Consider the following 19568-nt stretch of genomic DNA (forward strand, 5'->3'; position numbering starts at 1 on the left):
GATTAAAACTATTTCTTATAGTTTACCATTTCAAACGATCCTTGAGAACTTTTTCTAGTCTGGGTAGTAAATCAACGATATTGCATTCTACAGTTTGGAGTTTATAAAATTTATTCTTTTCATTTATTGATAAACTACGGTAGACGTTCTGTCGGTATGCTAAGCAGCTTTTAAAACTTACTTAATTTTTCTCTCTGATGATGGTGAAAGGATAGTTATATTGGAACCAGGGATTAGGTAAGGAATAAAAATGATAAAACCTATTATACAAGCACGTTTCTAAGAAATTTCCCCTACAAGTGTTCTTTCCTAATCTAGGAAAATGTAAGCATTATAATATTAGGTTTATATGTCGTGTTCGTTCGTCGTACCGTACGTAGGTACTCGTGTGGGGTCAACTTGGGTCAAAGAGTAAAGACTAAAGACTAGGGTGCATTAATCGATTTTTTTCACAAGCCCAACGATAACAGAATAACAGATGAGAAAATAGACAATCTGTCAAGTGCCAAAGGTGACATCTGACTGCATCTGACAATTTATACTCGATGACAGCAAAGCTGTCAAATTTATTCTGATGAGCATGGAAAATTGGAAATTAATTTTTCTATTTTCACTTTCAATTTATACACAATAAAATTTATAATATTTATTTAACATTTCCTTAAAAATATATATTAGCCAATATTTTTTAATTTGCTAATACTACTTCGACGCACGCGCAGTAGTTACATCGCCCGAAATTTCCCAGCGCCATATTGAGAGAGGCGGACGTTGATGACTTGAGTGAATAAAGTCGTGGTTAGTGCAATAATTCGTAGTGAAAATTCGATCGTGCCCTATGGATATATACTTGGGTACGTAATGTGAAAGAAAACGTTTGTAAAGTGTGTTAAAAACTGTATACTTATCGCTCGTGACTTAAATCGTAACCTAGACTTAGGCCGTTCTAGTTATCAGTAGATTACCTAGGTTTCATCAATCCGCGGTTTGCCCACCGTATTAATTATATTATTACTCACGTGCAGGAAATAGTTATAGGTTTCTTAAATCTGGTTACATTAATAAGATTAAGCGGTCGCTTCGCAAGGTTCGAGAGTCGTATATAAACGGATTTCGAAGTGTTTATGTCGGCAGTTGACAGGAGCGTATATGTATATGACCGATCATAAGTCACCACACCCAGTGACCGGATTGTCGGTTTTAGTATTTATTACATGCTAGTTCGGATGATTGTTCACGCGCGATCTCATCGGTGTGTAGTTTTGTGAGCGTCGACTTGATAAATTCGGGATGCAGTGAGTGTAGCGATATGTAATTTCTAGGAGTGGTGTGCCTCGGTTGATAGGCCTGCCGAAAGGACAGGGCTTCGCGCACGAGGACGGCTTGCAGCCCTCTGCCCTGAAGAAACATGGAGTGCTGCATGTCAGAAGAAGCCAAAGAACAGAAAAGAATCAATCAAGAAATAGAGCGGCAACTCCGAAAGGACAAACGCGATGCCAGAAGAGAACTCAAGTTACTTTTACTTGGTGAGTTGTCATTTTCAAATTATACTTAGTAACAGATTTCTGTACTAAAAATTTTCTTTCAAGAAATAACACTTTTTACTATGCAGTGTCAAGTTTCCAAGTATATTTAAATAATAATGTTTTATATAGTCACATGACAGTCTAAATTATAATCTATTACCCTAAATTTTGGGTACACTTTGCCTAAAAATAATACTATTTCACAGTATATCCCATTAATTTTTGTCACTAAAGAATTTACTTAGATCAACAAAAACTAAAGACAGAACGAACAATTTACTAAATTATTCAATACTAAAACCCAGAAAAAACTAAGGATGGTAGTACAGACAACAGCGTAATCTATACTAATATTATAAAGCGAAAGAGGTTTGTTTGTTTGAACAAGCTAATCTCAGGAACGGGTTAGCATTTGAATCACGCATCATAGGGAAAGGGGGGGGGAATGGTGGCATTTTATAGGGGTTAGTTACCCCTTTCAAATGACACCTGATTTGTGTCTAGGAGATGCATAGTTATTTTTTAATACGTGTTTGAAGTTACGTGTGACTAGTGATGGGTAATTTTCCGAAAAATTTTAAAAGCTAGGAAATTTTTCAGTTTGGTTTTTCTGAAAAATAATGGAATTTTTTTTTTATTGAAATTATTAGTTTAAATAAAGTAGTGAATAGTAAAAAATGAAATGAAATATCAAATATGGTTCATATTAAATTGAAATTCAAAGGCTTGAATGACTTTAGGTGTTCGTTTTGTTGTTAAAAAAAAAAAACAATATTATTTTAGCCATAATATCTCCTTTATTTTTATTTCTTACGAAAATGGTAAGGACTAAAGCTGTCGCAAATTTGATTTTCTACAACTTTAGTCCGTATAATTTTCATTGTAAAAGTATTTAGGGAAATAAGTGCAAAAAACAAGTCAAAGTATAATTTCGCCTGTATCTCAATAATTAAAATCAAATTTAGCGCAAATAATTGAAGAAACAAAACAAAGATCCTTATGATTTTTTCTATGCCTATGGTAAATTATATACCGGGAGTCCGGGACCCAAGCAATTATAAAACTGGATATTTCTGATCATGGATTAGACCCTACAATAATAATAATTATTATTATTATTAAAAACTGGCCAAGTGCGAGTCGGACTCGCTCACGAAGGGTTCCGTTATAAAGCAAAGATAGGCAAGTGGTTTTTGTATGGGAGCTAACAAAATCCCCCTTTTCTTGTAACATGGGAAAATGCTTTACGCATCCCCGGCAAATTAGGGATATCGGCCGGGGTATGTGGGACTCCTGCATAGTGTACCCACTAAAATCCCACTCATTGCTAAAGGCAGAGTTGCGGGTACGATAGAACCATAAAGTTAATACACCTAGCGGAATAGAGAAACAAAGGCCTGAGCAAGCGAGATGTCACTATCAATAACACTGCGTGGTAAAAAGAGACGTGTGATACATGTCAGCAGCACTCACAGCACTCTTTTTTTGACGTCCAGTCGGCACATGCTGCACGTTGACAATTTAATCTCATAGAAATCATGTTCAATCATGCTTGTGTGGGTATACACCCACACAAGCATGATTAAATATAATCTATACTAATATTATAAATGCGAAAGTATCTCTGTCTGTCTGTCTCGCTTTCACGCCAAAACTACTGAACCGATTGCAATGAAATTTTGTACACAGTTAATCTAGAGTCTGAGAAAGGACATAGGCTACATTTTGATGTGGGAAAATATCTTATTTCCATGAAAATATCGATGAAAATTAATTTGCATTGCACGTGGCCAGCGCTCATCCGGGGGGTCCTGGGTTCGAGTCCCGCAGGCAGAACAAAAAGTTTTCAATGTTCCTGGGTCTTGGATGTGTATTAAAATAATATTTCAAAAAATCTTAAATATATTTTATGTATAATATTATAAAAAATCCAGAAATATATTGATGCAATGAACATTTTAGTTCTAATAAGATTCAACAATTCAACAGATGGCGTTTTATTTTTTACTTCATTGTAACATAGAACTAATCATACTTATTAGTTATTATGTTTTTGTTTATAGTTTTTAATATGTTTGAATATTATGTTTAATAATATTATCACTTGATATAATAATAATCAATCTATCTTATCTTATAGAACTCCTACTGCATTTCTAAGGAGTTCGAGTGTACCGTGTTGGCCTATATTCCATCCAGAAAATATATCAATGCAATCAACATTTTAATTCTAATATATGAAAACAGATGGCGTTTTATTTTTTACTTCATTATTGTAACAGAACTAATCATACTTACTTCATTATATATTATTGATTTTATTCATAACTAGCTGTTGCCCGCGACTTCGACCGCGTGGACTTTAGTTTATAGCGCGCGGTGTCAACAAAATTTGTGTCAAATTTAAAAACTTTTTAAAACCCTGGTAAGTGGTACCCCTCTTAGGGCCGCGCTACACGGGAATGGCAGCGCTGAAAGTGCTCGCCTCGCCGCTGCCATTCCGGTGTAGCGCGGCCCTTAATTAATCAAAATACCCAAAAACAGCCGTGCAGTGTGCACATAATCTATACTAATATTATAAATGCGAAAGTATCTCTGTCTGTCTGTCTGTCAGTCTCGCTTTCACGCCAAAACTACCGAAATAAAATAATACCGAAAAAAAATGGGTAAAGTTGTGTAATTGGGGGGCTAAATAAGCTTTAAAATTTGGCATAAAATATAAAGTTTAATATAAAAAAATGAAGTACTTATTGTGTGCACACTGCACAGCTGTATTGATTTAAGGAATACCAGGGTTTTTTTATAAAAGCTTTTGACACCAATTTTGTTGACATCGCGCGCTATAAACTGAAGTCCACGCGGACGAAGTCGCGGGCAACAGCTAGTAAAATAATATGTGTACGTATACACGTACACATATTATTTTTACATACAGATGAAACCAATTTCGGTTTCGTTTGAGAGCTCGAGATTGTTGCTCTATTCCGCTAGGTATGTTAACTTTATGGATAGAACCTACCGCACCTCTACCAGCGACCATCTACATTTTTCAGACCCGACACCACCCCGCTCAGGGGGCCGCGATGCGCAGGAACACCTTGCGCATCACGGCTCTCTCTCTAGGACTCGGTGCAAAGGATGGCGGTGTCCCCACACCACCGCCCCGAGTACCCGGCTAATGTAAGTCGCCGCGACCACTCCGTCGCGTGCGTCTTCTCCTCGGCCGTCTCAAAGGGTCGAGCGCCTCCCGTTCTCTCCTGCGCTCGGCCTCCTCTTTTGCGGTGATGACTTCCTGGGCAAAGTCATTTACTGCCTGCCATGCGATCTCACTGCTCAGCATTGCCCGAATTATCGCTGGCAGCGAGAGGTCCACTCCAATGACGGCCGTAAGGGCCGTACGTTGCTCCATCCAGAAAGGGCACGTCGTCATTGTGTGCTCGGCCGTGTCCCTTTCGTCAAGGCAATGGTGACACCTTGCGTCGCTTTCTCTCCTAGCTATCTGACACAAATACTGACCGAAGCAGCCGTGCCCGGTGAGCATCTGTGTCAGAAGAAAGGAGAATGCCCCGTGTTTGTGGTTCACCCACTCTTTAAATAGTGGCCTGAGTGCCTCTATCAGGGTGATGCTTACCAGCGATACTTGTAACCGTTCCTCCCAAGTCCCAGAGGTCTAACGACCTCTCACTACTCACTACCAGTTTTTGAATTTGAGGGCTAAGGGCCGGCTTATGCAACAAATCATAGCAGTTTTCAAGAAAAAGAGTAAATAAAAACCTTAAAATGTTATCCCGTAGTTATCTTGTTTTATTTACTAATCTTGGTTGACATTTCAATATGGAAAAATATTTTGTATTTTTTTTTTTCTTTTCTTTTCTTTCGGAAATTTTTCCATTACCCATCTGTACGTGTGACGGAACATTATTTTTTGTTTACGTGTATTTAATATTAATTTTTCACTATAGTTACGTTTCGTTTTACGCGTAATTTGTTGTAAAATGTTTTTAAGAGGATACTACAGCGGCTAGAGAAATGAAAAAAAAGGACGTGTAATATCTATAGCTGTCTCCCTTACCTCAAGCCTATACCGCAGAACGCGATAGAGACAACTGCAGAAAATCCAGAAAATCAACGATTCGTTGTCCCCTGATTCCTTCTCCAAAACTTAACCGATTTAAGTACTTTTTTCATTAAAGATTAGAAAAAGGCTTGAGCTGTGTTCCTATGTTTTGCTTTTTTTGTATAATCTATCCAAATCTGTTTTCTGGACGTTTGAACACAGTGGAAAATCTGGCCATTTTTTTGGGTTTTTGAACGTTCATATCTTATTTAATAATTAAATTATGAAAAAAAAGAAAACATAGGGACATTGTATTAGTGGCCGTAGATATTAAGGAAAAAAATTATAACTCTACTAGCATTATCCAGGGAGGAAACAGGGGACAACGTTTGTATGGAAAAAATGGCGGTGTGGAATCCTCTAAGTGTCATAAATATAAGAACTTAGAACAGTATATAATTCTTGTGTACTGAAGATGTTTTCATTTTATTATTTAGTTGTAGAGAATTATTAAATATGTATAAACAAAGGAATAACTTATTAAATTTTAAGTAAAATTATAAGTTATAAGTCCTGCAAAAGAAATAAATAAAGAGTGTGTGAATTACAACACTGTGTGATATGGTAATTATCAGCCAAATGCTGCTAGATCATTAATAATAAATTAATAAATAAATAAAATGTTACTCCACTAATCAAATCAAATCAAAATATTTTTTATTCAGAGTAAATTTTTTACAAAAATATTTCTGAACGTCGTTGCTAAGGTTCCTATCACCGGTTCGGGAATATTTTAGTATTAGTAAATAAAAGGAATATTTTAGTATTAGTAAAATAAAATAATGTAAAATTGTAAAGGGCTTGCCCTTAAGCTCGGCCGCACGTCGTCCGAAATTTCTGATCAGAAACAGTTGAACTCTGTCTCTTACATTTTGTACTGAACCGAGTGAGCTCGAACTCGCCGGAAGGATATTTCGGATAGTGTGCGGGGTGGCGGTCCGGCGAAATTCAATTGTTTCTGATCAGAATTCGGACAATGTGCGGCCGGGCTAAAAGTATCCCAAAAATTAGAATTTTTTTTCTAAACTTAATGTTAAGAAACCTTTCAGACTTCTTGTTCTCAAAAAGTTACTTGTTTTAAATATAAAAATGCTTCGTATATCTTAACAGTTACACCCATATTCTTAGGTTTGTTAAAAAAGTTAGTTTGTTAAAAGTTATGGTCAAAGTTATGGTTATAGTTAAGGTTGGGTTGCACCAACTATAATTACTGTAAAGTCTATAACTTTAACTACAATGCAAAATGTCAAATCTTTGGTTTAAGTTAAAAATGGACGCCATCAAGACGCCATATTTAACCATAACCATAGAGCTCGACAAGGTTTTAAATACACGTGGCGAAAAAAGGAACTAACGCTGTCATCATATAAAAACGCCATTTTTGACAGTTCTTTTTTACCAGCAGCACCCCCGCCCACGTTCTTATAAAGCCTTGTGTTATGGTTAAATATGGCGTCTTGAATCTTGATGGCGTCCATTTTTAACTTTAACCAAAGATTTGACATTGTGCATTGTAGTTAAAGTTATAGTTAAAGTTACAGCTACAGTTAAAGTAAGTCGGTGCAACCCAGCCTAAGACTGGGTTGCACCAACTAACTTTAACTTTAACTGTAACTTTAACTTCAGTAAAAAATCAAATCTTTGGTTAAAGTTAAATATGGCATCCTTACCTCCGCTCATACGTGAATTTCTCCGGTTAAAGTTGAGGTTAAAGTTAAAGCTAAAGGACGCCATATTTAAATATAAAAATAACTTTAACTTTAACCACGCCTCTGGTGCAACCCAACCTAAGTAATTTCCTTGAGATTCCCTCTTCAAGGCTCAACCTTAATCTAAATTATCCCGACCAACCCTGGTTGATCTTGCAGAAGTAATATGGTATGTGCGTTACATTCTGGAGTTAAGGTTGAATTTTCTGTGTACAGTTTTTGGGAATTCGCTTCGCTGCGCTTCGACTCTGCTCTATTATTAAAATTGACCCTAACAAATACCTTTTATTTTTTTGAGAATTGAGTTTAAGTCGAGTAAAGAAACTGTAATGGGAATAAATAATGTTAGCATTCTTGCAATAAAACAAAAATTTCTTAAAGAAGTATAGTATGCCAGTGGGCAATATCGAGTATTCTGTTACTTGTTTTCCACTTTGATAGTTAAGGCAATTTCACCTAGTGTTATAAATATTTGTGTCTGTCTGCCTGTTACCATTCTTCCTATTAAGAAGATCCTTTTGATGCTGTCAGTTAAGTGAGAAATATTAAGGTCTACGTTTGACCACTAACTTTAATTATTATTATTAAAAAAAACTTGTTCACACATTTAAAATTCACACTATTGAACCTGAGACTATGTTAGTTTAAAAATAATTATAAAACATTTTATGAATCAAATAGGATGTTTGAATGTAATAAATATCTTTATTCTTAGAATTTCATTTTATGTGCAATAATTTAATATCTTATATATATAAAATTCTCGTGTCACAATGTTAGGCCGCGTACTTACTCCTCCGAAACGGATTTACTGATTTTAACCAAATTTTATATGCATATTCAGTGGGTCTGAGAATCGGCTACTGGGTACTTTCTATATTGATAAGTGCATTTGTTGAATAAATACATAATAGTAAATTATTACAAGTCGAGACTCACGGCGACCATTGTTTGTGCGACGGGATAGTGATGGACGTTGCTATGGTGACGTACTTATTTAGTCACTTCAATAAAATAATACGGGCAAATACTTTATATGGCAAAGAAACGTTCGCCGAGACAGCTAGTGTTAAAATAAAATTATCTTGACAATATTATTATCAACATAATTTTAAAAATAATATAAGTTAATTATTTTAAATTTGATGGGCAATTTTTTATTTAATACTAGCTGTCTCGGTGAACTTCGTGTCACTTAAAAACCTTCCCTGGACTTCTACGAATATTTTAAGACTAAAATTAGCCCAATCCGTTCAGCCATTCTCGAGTTTTGCGCTTAGCAACACATTCAGCGACTCATTTTTATATTATAGATAAATTCTGAGGCACCTCCTCATTCCTGGCAATAGGCTACCTAGCCAGTAGGTACTAAAAGGTATATTATTGTCATAACATTATTGATTATTAAAAAAGCAAACAACAAGTCACTTTGAAGTCCGAGCTTGGCTTCGGGGTCAATGCCATAAAGTTAATATACCTAGCGGAATGGAGCAACAATCTCGAGCTGTCAAACGAAACCGAAATTGGTTTTCATCTGTGTGAAAAATATGTGTACGTATACTTATACACTTACACAAGCATGGTTGAACATGAATAGGGATGATGACAAGGTCAAAGATTAGCGAATTTTGTTAATAAAATAAAGAAATCACGGTAAAAAATAAGTGTTCCAAAAATTTCAGCTTGATAGCATTTGTTTTTTTTTTTGTTATGCGCCTTCAAAGTTAGATATTCAAGTCAATTTTTTTTTTCAATTAAATTTCTTAATATTTGTATACAATTCGATAACTTATGCAATTAACAGCAACTTTTGTTATGAAACCACTTTCATAAACGCAATATTTAATATACCTGTCGAACAAAGTTGTCTCCCGATGCGTACAAACTACGAAACACTGACGTCATACTTTTGTAGCAATTTGTATGGAGCGTTTCGGGCAGGTCTTTTTTATGAGGTATTTGAATTGTCATATCTTGGTGAATTTTTAAGCTATCAGAGTCATTCTTTCAACGATGTTTCTATTTTTTCATTGAGGTACTATTTATTCCTATAAATAGTACCTCAATGATTTAATCTCATAGAATAGGCATGATGACTATTTTTTTTTCTTATCGGTAATTGAAAGACACTTAAAAAATAGAAACATCGTTGAAAGAATGACTGATATCGCATAAACACCGATATAAGGGGCTCTCTCCTGAGAGCCCCTTATATCGGTGTTTATGCGTCAAAAGCATGTAATGTTATGTCCTACCTACTAAGACATAACAAAGCAGTTGGTCTGCATATTTCATGTAATAAAAGTGTAAATAAAGGTTTTTAGTAAACATTTTATGCTAAATATTGTTGAGTTTTGTGGTTTCGCTAAATAATAAACCATAATAATGGCCAAAGAACGCCTCAAACACGTGGATTTAACATTAAATACGCAAGTTTTGAACAACGTTTTTTGGGCTTTTTAATCGGTATTTTTGTAAGCTAAAAAGATAATTTATAAGTTTAATAAATTCGTGCTATATTAGGCATTAGTGCTAAAAATGTCACATCAGTTAATAATTTGGCTACAAAATTTGCATAGCTTTTTACGTGTGTCTACGGATTCTCATTACTTGAACTATAGTTTATCGATATCAAGCACAAAATGGCCACGCGATCACGGGCTAAGATTACATCTATACTATAATACTTTATCTATGGATTAAATTGTCAACGTGCGGCACGTGCCGACTGGACGTCAAAAAAAGAGTACTGCTGTCGTTTATCACACGTCTCTTTAAATTGTCAACGTGCGGCACGTGCCGACTGGACGTCAAAAAAAGAGTGCTGCTGTCGTTTATTACACGTCTCTTTTTACCATGCAGTGTTACTGATAGTGACATCTCTCTTGCCAGGCCTTTGTTTCTCTATTCCGCTAGGTATATTAACTTATGGTCAATGCAAACAAAAAAGTAGTTAAGTACTCAAAAATGCATAGCTTCCTGAGGTAGGACAGAAAATCTGTTTATTATCATCCAAAACCCCCTAGAAAATATTTACACTTACATGATGTAATTAGTGTTAATATTATGGGCAATGGATGTAACTTACATCCAAGGAAGCAATGAAGTTTTAACAACATTTCCTCCCTCAAACATCAAACTATAATATATTAAAAATAATATATTTATTTGACAGCTTTATTTTAATATTTACTTCCTCAGTACATAGGTTCTATTATCTTTATATTATATATCAGGATTTCCGGTATACTATTTTTTATCTGAAATTATTACTTAAAATTTGAATGGTTTTAAATTAAAATATATGTAACACTCATCAATTGGCTATGTTAAATTAACTAATCTCGACATATTTATTTTGAATTACTTTTTTTAACTTTTTGATGTTAATATTGTGCATAAAACATAATTACTTACTTGATAAAGAATTAATTAACTAATGGCCGTTCCCAATATTTGATCTATCTCTGGTTTTGCCCTACTAGAGATAGGAATAGCTTACATTAGACATTAGAGCCATATAATTTATATCAATTGTGAGCTATTCATAGGAATTCTATAAATCTCTAGTAGGGCAAAACCAGAGATAGATCAAATATTGGGAACGGCCGTAAGAAAGGAAAATTCATATACTATAATAAATTTGTGTGTGTTTGTTACTTATTCACGCCAAATTTCTGAACGAAGATTTACATCAAATTGTTGCATAGATGTAGTTTAGGCTCTAGATAGGATGAGAACCCCATAATTTTTCGTTTTAAAACTAGAGTAGAGTTAATACTATTTTTTTTAAATGAAATAAAGGGGGCAAACGAGCAAACGGGTCACCTGATGGAAAGCAACTTCCGTCGCCCATGGACACTCGCAGCATCAGAAGAGCTGCAAGTGCGTTGCCGGCCTTTTAAGAGGTAACAGGGTAATAGGGGAGAGTGTAGGGAAGGGAATAGGGTAGGGGATTGGGCCTCCGGTAAACTCGCTCACTCGGCGAAACACAGCGCAAGCGCTGTTTCACGCCGGTTTTCTGTGAGAACGTGGTATTTCTCCGGTCGAGCCGGCCCATTCGTGCCGAAGCATGGCTCTCCCACGTATAAGAGATACTATACTTTTATAGCATAGTAGTAGATAGTAAGTACTAAGTAGTAACAAAATAAAGAAAATCTGTTCAGTAGTTTTTGCGCTAACATGCGTACACATAATATTGGCATCATATTAGGTCGGGGAAAAAGTTTCTTCGCATTTTATAGAAAAAATCAAAAAGTTTTTTATAAAGTTTATATAAAATTGACTAAAGTATTATATACAAATTCACGCGGACGAAGTTGCGGGCAACAGCTAGTATAATATAATATTATGTTGTTTTATAGTATGGAGTACTTAATTTTTTTGCCCTTCTTCAAATGTATTGAACAGAGAAAAAAAACAACCTGCATAGCTCCTTAAAAAGGGTGTCTAAAGTTCCTTGTGGTCATCAGGTACCGGCGAGTCGGGCAAATCAACATTCATCAAGCAGATGAGAATCATCCACGGCTCCGGCTACAGCGACGAGGACAAACGCAGCTTCATCAAGCTGGTCTACCAGAACATCTTCATGGCGATGCAGAGTATGATACGCGCCATGGATCTACTTAAAATACAGTACGCGAGTCCGTCCGGTTCAGTAAGTATCCTTGTGCATTTACATTGGTATAGTAACTGGCGCCAGTGTCAATTGGATAACTCCAGCGATGGTCGTTTAATGCTACACATATCTCAATCCTCATTGGAGGAAAATGTGCAAAACGCATTATGAGCACCATAAGCAATATGATCAATTCCAGTCTAGCATTCTCTAACGCGGGCAACAGAGTCGACATAAGTCAGCTTCTATTCTAATATTATCATGGGCAAGAAGTAGACAGTCGATTGGCAGTGGGCTCCGAAACCACTGTTATAGTGATTTTTATAAAAACTTTTCACCATCATTTTTAGACCATTCATCACCATTTTTAGATCATGGTAGTAAGCTACCTCTAATCACGGCAAAATGTACTATCAGAAAAGTTGATTCCTATGCAAATCGGGGACCTAAGTAGTTTGGTTGCGTTACGTCAAACCTAGCTGACAGATCACAATTAACATTGAATTGACATATTCGACCAAATAACGTTGGTCTGTCAATTGCATAGGAATGAACTTCCTCGATGGTACATTCCGGTGTATATTAATTCTTGCAGTAAGTCATTGTCTACCTACTTATTGAATAATACCGTATATTAGTGATCGAAGATAATACCATAAGAAGTTTATGTAGTAGCAACTACGATGTAATATTGTAATCGCGTAATGTCATAACGCGAATCACTCAACAAAAACGTATAGAATTCCTGAAAATACCTTCAAACTATATTTGAGCAGGGTGACTTGAAATTTTCTCTTATGAACACGTAAGGAAAATGTAAATTCATCATTTGTTATATAACTTTGAAACTATTATGAAGTAGGTAACAATAGAATTTTCCCATTACGTATATTCGGAAGAACGGAGTGTAAATAATTAAATACTGTTACTTATAGTTCACAATGTTCGAGGTCTCAAGAAACTTGTTTCCAAAATTTTATGATACACTCAAATCAAGTTAACCTGTCAAAAGTAGAGATAATAACAAACATAATATTATAGTTACTGTAATATGACTCATCTCTTGATGCCTAAAAATTACTTTTATAGTAGTACTAGCTTTTGCCCGCGGCTTCGCTCGCGTTAAGAAGTATTATTATTGATTAGGTTTCAAAGTCTCAGTCCGATCGGTTTAAAATTGACAAAGTTTCATAAAAACTTCCATGCCCTATTTTATCCCCTTGACGGTAGAATTGATCAAAATCCTTTCTCAGCGGATGCCTACGTCAATAACGTCTACCTGCATGCCAAATTTCAGCCCGATCCGTCCAGTGGTTTGGGCTGTGTGTTGATCATAAAGTTACCTACGTTACCGGAAAGCTAGGTAGGTACCTATATTAACTTTATGGTGTTCATAGATCACTATGTCAATCAGTCGGTCAGTCAGTCACCTTTGATTTATAGATGTCCTAGTTTTTGACCACGGCTTCGCCTGCCGGAAATTCCTGGTAAAAAAACTTTGTTGATTCCCTATTTATGATTTTTTTTTCAAAATTTTGAAAAAAAAAAAAATATTACACTAGCCGATCACAAGGCTTTCTATTAGTAAAATAAATTTTAAAATCGTATAGTACATCCAGAGACTACCCCAACACACGGCCGTAGCTACTCAATTAGAGGTACTTGCGGCTACTTTTAACAAGGCAACCCAACATTAATCCATTCTGTACGTTCTAAAGATTATTTTAAAACATATTTGATTTTACGGTCGGATCTTAGGATATTTGTTTCAATGTAGAGAGTTTCAATTTCAAGTCGATGTGAACGAAGAACGCTTACGAGATCCATGAGAATTAAACACTTCCTCCGCGCAAAAGACACGAATAGGAGGAAAAACGATAACTACCGCAAATTATTTCGTCTTCACAAATTATCTCGTTGATGCTTGTAAATTAAAACTTATGTACCATAAATGTTTGGTCATAATGTAAGTTCGAAATATTATGTAATGCTTAGAAAAATAATCGGCCAAGTGCGAGTTGGACTCGCGCACGAACGGTTTCGTGCCATTTTATAGAACAAAAAGTAGGAAAAAAACGTATCGGAGCATCCCTTAATTATTTATTTTATTTAAATTTCATTATTAATTATTAAAGTATAAATACAATTGAGTATTTTGTGAATTTTTCTGGCGCCTATCTATTGCCATCATTATTTATATGGAGCAAAAAATGGCAAAAAAATCACGTTTGTTGTATGGAAGCCCCCCTTAAATATGCAATTTATTTTGTTTTTAGTATTTCTTGTTATACTTAGCGACAACAGATATAGTTACATAATCTGTGAAAATTCCATCTCTCTAGCCATTACCGTTCTTGATTTACAGCCTCGAGACAGACAGACGGACAGACAGACATCGAAGTCTTAGTAATAGGGTCCCATTTTTCCCCTTTGAGTACGGAATCCTAAAAATATAGTTTTTAGGGTTCCGTACTCAAAGAGTAAAAACGGGACCCTATTACTAGACTTCGATGTCTGTCCGTCTGTATGTCTCCAGGCTGTAACTCAAGAACGGTGATAGCTAGAGAGTTGGAATTTTCACAGATTATGTATATCTGTTGCCGCTATAACAACAAATACTAAAAACAAAAAAATATTAATATTTAAGGGGGCTGTCATACAGCAAACGTGATTTTTTTGGCCTTTTTTGATGTATATCAATAATGACAACAAATAGGCACTTGAAATATTCGCAAAGGCCTTAATTATATTATGTATACTTTAATAAATAATAATAATATTTAAATAAAATAAAATTTTAAAGGGGCTCCTTTCGTGCTTTTAAATTTTAACCTTTCGTGCGCGAGTCTGACTCGCACTTGGCCGATTATGTAGGTTTACCTTGGCCGCAAGGGAATGTGAAACATTAGACACAGACATATATTTTTAGAGTTAGTTTGTCCAATCGTAGAAATAAAGCCATACAAAAAACGTAGATATATAATATATATCTACGTTTTATGTACTAAAACTAGTGGTGGTTAATATAACGTATAGCTGATAAAAATAGCGCGCTCTTCGCAACTAATAGCGCGCTATAAATCTATGCGTAAGACGCTACGTTATAACGTACCGCGCGGTCACTGACCTAGCGCGGCGCCGCACAGTGGAAAATTTGGGTCCTTATCGGATCAAAAATCTGTAACTTGAAGGTTTTTCATCGTAGTGTATTGAGATTTGGCACATGTATACAGTGATATACAAAGATTTAAAAAATAATCAATTTTTGTATTTTTTTTCATTGTATACATATTTATTTTAGGTTAAAAAAAAAGAAAAGATAAAAAAGTAATACGAGTAGTTTATTTTTTATAAATAAGTACTAATATGAGTAAAATTATACTTATCACACAAGCATAATAAAATACATAAAATTATAAAATCGTATAGTACCTATCTATGCCTCACACCAAACTAATTTATCTTAGATTAGACAAATCTTATAATATTATTGGTTTTATTCTAGGTTTTAGTTACTTATAATGTTATATCTAATTGTTATTATCCTCGCTATTCCTAACTAAAATTACTTCCGGTGTAAATGTAGGATCACCTTCAGGTACCACCTTCAAAAGACTTAGTGCCTCTTCATCAAGATCCTTCACATTTCTCACATAAGGTTTTCTTAAACTTGAAACGTATGGATCTGAAGTATATAGAAGCGTTTTAAATACGTCTTCATTTGTAGCTATACGGGAACATTTTCTGGCATGGTGCAGGCGCATATTTCTGTAGTCTTTATTGCGCGACTCTAGTGCATCTTCCGACAGTTGCCCAATAGGAAGAACAGAAAAATGTTTGATCACGTTTTCTCCGTGTATAAGTAATTTGTGCACGGAGGATGGCATGTAGTACCAATCATAGTTACTAACATAAATTCGCGCAGTTTCTACGGCATAAACTCCAAATTTTTCGGGATCGATCATCATTCCAGAAGATAGAGCTTGTAAAATAATATACAAGCGTTTAATCAATGTTTCATCAACACCTGTTATGTTCGCCGAGCAAGTGTAATTGTAAAAGAACCTTCGTGCTGTATTTCCATCACTTGAGTTTCCACTTATCTTCTTCGTTCACCAGAAGTTGATGGCAGTGAATGTGCTTCAGACCCCGAAACTGTACTGAATATCCTGACTCCAGCCAGCTTGTATTATTCCGAATAAATTTGTCCTTTTTCCGTGATGCTTGAGCCCAGCGCTTATTGAAAGAAGGCAGAATATGTCTTTGAATGTCACCAATTACAAAACACGAGTTGTTTTCAGAAACATTTAATGTTTGCTGTAGAACTATGGACAACGATTCCAAGGTTCTGCCACGCTCGATATAGGGAATGATGAAATCGCCCTTAGTACAGTTGAAAGTTGACATTTTAATGGAAATAACCAACTTAAATAAGTGTCACTCAATATGAAATACACGCTGAAGTGTGCAATTTGAAGATATTTGCTTCCCCTTATATACTGGTTTTTTAGATATGAAATACGTACTAATATGAATGTTATGCATATTTACTCATGCACGACGAGTGCAAAATAGATGATAAGCTATTGCTATCAAAATATTGTGGTTAATATAGTTTTTGTAAACTATGTCAGCAGTAACCGCAAAAGATACCGAATTATCTACTCCGACCGCTATCACATTTTTTCCCATAACTTCCAGGACCGCAAACTTCCGCAGCTGATTTTTTTAATTTTTAATTTATAAATAGTTAGGCTATCAAATAACACATAAAGTTGCACGTCGCGAGCCGTCGGTAAATGTGAAAACCTTCGACGAAAAAAAAAGAAAAGTGAAAAATAGGGTATGTCAATTTTAAGTACTTACTCAAAAATAAAAAGCATATTAAAAAAAGTTAATAGCTCATTATTAAGAACATAAAATATCATTTTTAAAAATGTATAAAACCGCATGCATGAGCTAAATACTTTTTTCACAATATTCATTTGAATTACGTGTATGCAAACATTTGAATGAGCCATCCGCTACTTCAACTTACTTCAACCTATGAAAAAAAAATATTTATGCAGTTTTAGAACAAAAAAATGTCTGATTAGGATTATTTGGTTATTAGAGTATCGAATGCAATAAATATTTCATTCAAATTGTGATATTTTTAAAATCCATTTATGATATGCTCTAGTTCTACCATTTTCCATAGTGCGCCGCCCGCGCTGCCGATCGCGCGCGGTTTCGTTCGATCGTTGCGCGTTGTCGTGTCGTTTCGTTGTCAAATCGGGTGAATTCGGCTGTCATTGCATTTGCAGTGTTGCGTTGCGTGTTAAGTAAATTATGGATAAATTCTGTAAATTATAATATTATAATCAAGACTTCCATGTGAACGTATTTTTTCTAAATCTGGATACCTACGTTACTAGTGACAGAACAAATCGTTTGTCGTCGACATAAGTGACGCAAATAATATTTTTAAATGTAAATAAAATGTAAAAAAAACTGACATTGTAAAAAAAGATATAAAAATATGTACTTACATATTATGTAGTACCAAAAAAGAAAAAAAAATACTTAAAGCATTTGTATTAAATAAAATTGTATAATATTTACAACCTAACAACTATAAAGGATCTGGGAGTTATCGTAGATTCAAAATTAATTTTTGATGAACATATAGATTATATTGTTAACAAGGCCTCGAAAGCCTTAGGATTTGTAATTAGGTCGTGCAGAAATTTTGAAAATTGTCGCAATTAAAATGAGCCCAAACACGAAACCATTGCTCTAAGTTGGTGAGGAGTTGGGTATCCTATTGAATACCAGATGATGCTGCAGCACCAGGTCAACTTCCATTAATGTGTAAATATTCATAAATGTCACGAACTAGAATGCAATAAAACCCACCAAACGACTGCAAGTTGCTAATCGGCCCTTCACGAACCAAATGAACTGCGATTTTTCAGCACGGAGTAGGCTGATGATGATGAACTATAGCTAAGAACACTCTCAATTAAGTCAGCTTTCAAACAAAAAAAACTAGATCAAAATCGGTCCACCCGTTTGGATGCTACGATGCCACAGACAGACAGACAGGCCGACAGACAGACAGACACGTCAAACTTATAACACCCCTCTTTTTTGTCGGGGGTTAACAAAGAGACAGAAATGTAGAAAGACAGAATAAAAGATCGAAAACTCAAAAGTGTTTCGCTGGGTTTCAGGAACAGGCGGAGTTGATAACATCAATCGACTTTGAGAGCGTGACAACGTTCGAGAGCCCCTACGTGGAGGCCATCAAGGCGCTGTGGGCCGACTCCGGCATACAGGAGTGCTACGATCGCAGGCGGGAGTACCAGCTCACCGACTCGGCCAAATAGTAAGTGTCTTAATGCTCTTAGGCCGGTATAAATAGTCAGTACTCAAGATGCATCTCGGTCTCAAGACACGGTTCAGGCTCTGTGATTGTGTGTTTAGGCTGCGTTTCCACCAGAGCTGAGCGGAGCTGTGTTGCGAGAAATGTGTTTCCTTTTCCGGGATAAAAAGTATCCTATGTCCTTTACCGGGACTCAAAAGTATCTACATACAAAATTTCAGCAAAATCGGTTCAGTGGTTTCGGTGTGAAGAGGTAACAAGCAGACAGACAGATAGACACACATTCGTATTTATAATATATATGGATTAGGTATCTACTAGATGATGCTTGCAACTCCGTTGCGCGAAACTCTTATCGCACGGGAATCGCACATTTTTACTTAACAAAATCATTCTATATCCTTTCCCATCTCTCAACGTATCTCCATACCAAATTTCATCTTAATCGATTCAGTCGTTTAAGCGTGAGACAGACGCATTTCCGCATTTATAATGTTCGTAACGATGTTTAGATGGTTGTGTGCGGCCCTGCACCCGCCCGCTTCTCAGTTTTTTTATAAGTCTGGGTGAATGTTAATACTCGTATAATATCATGATACATATCTTTCTTTCTTCCTCTCGTATATGTATGAAAGAGTAGGCATGATAATATTTTAACACAGGAGTAGCAATCCAAATTAGTGAAGGTGGGCCTTAACTCTTTAAGTATGATCATTGGTCAATCTAACTAATATTCAAAATTGACTTGTTACTTGAAAGTTGTTTTTTAACAATTAAAACTGACAAAGACCTTACAAATCTGAGTAAAAAATTTGTAAACTTATGTCATAATAGAAAAATATTTTTTATTTACATAAATTCAATTCGGGGCTATTCTTGCGAATGTCAGGAATGTTTTGTTATCTTAATGACATTAAAAAAAATTGTAATACAACAGTGAGAATCACTCAATTCTTCGTATATTACGTCACAAAATTTTTGGATTATTATTGTTTCTATGCATGTTATTTCGACATGGTTAATAAAATATATAATTTATGGAACTGCCACGCATAAGACGCCTTAATATAAACATTTTAGTTATAATTTGTTAAAGAAGAATTTTTCTATTCATATTTTAACACATGCCTTATTATATAATAAATATATGTAGGTATGTCTGAACTGAGAGAGTGAAAAATAGAACGAAAAACACACTATTTCCTCAACTTTTTGTATATTATGTACTTGT

General features: G+C 35.2%; 1 protein-coding gene across 8 annotated transcripts in view; it reads left to right on the top strand.

The window, feature by feature from the left end:
- Positions 1-559: 559 nt before the first annotated feature.
- Positions 560-19568, top strand: part of LOC121726770 (guanine nucleotide-binding protein G(q) subunit alpha) — a 34731-nt gene continuing 15722 nt past the window's right edge. For 2 of the 8 annotated variants that reach the window (XM_042114269.1, XM_042114268.1), the window contains exons 1-4: positions 560-854; positions 1323-1526; positions 11825-12009; positions 18186-18340. In XM_042114269.1, coding sequence (XP_041970203.1) covers positions 1409-1526; positions 11825-12009; positions 18186-18340 — 458 coding nt within the window. In that variant the 5' untranslated portion in view covers positions 560-854; positions 1323-1408. Of the gene's footprint in view, positions 855-1013; positions 1527-11824; positions 12010-18185; positions 18341-19568 lie in introns of those variants that run through there. The other 6 variants (XM_042114275.1, XM_042114273.1, XM_042114274.1 and 3 more) reach the window with 6 other exon arrangements.

Source organism: Aricia agestis, chromosome 5, assembly GCF_905147365.1.
Source record: "Aricia agestis chromosome 5, ilAriAges1.1, whole genome shotgun sequence".
Lineage (NCBI taxonomy): Eukaryota > Metazoa > Arthropoda > Insecta > Lepidoptera > Lycaenidae > Aricia > Aricia agestis.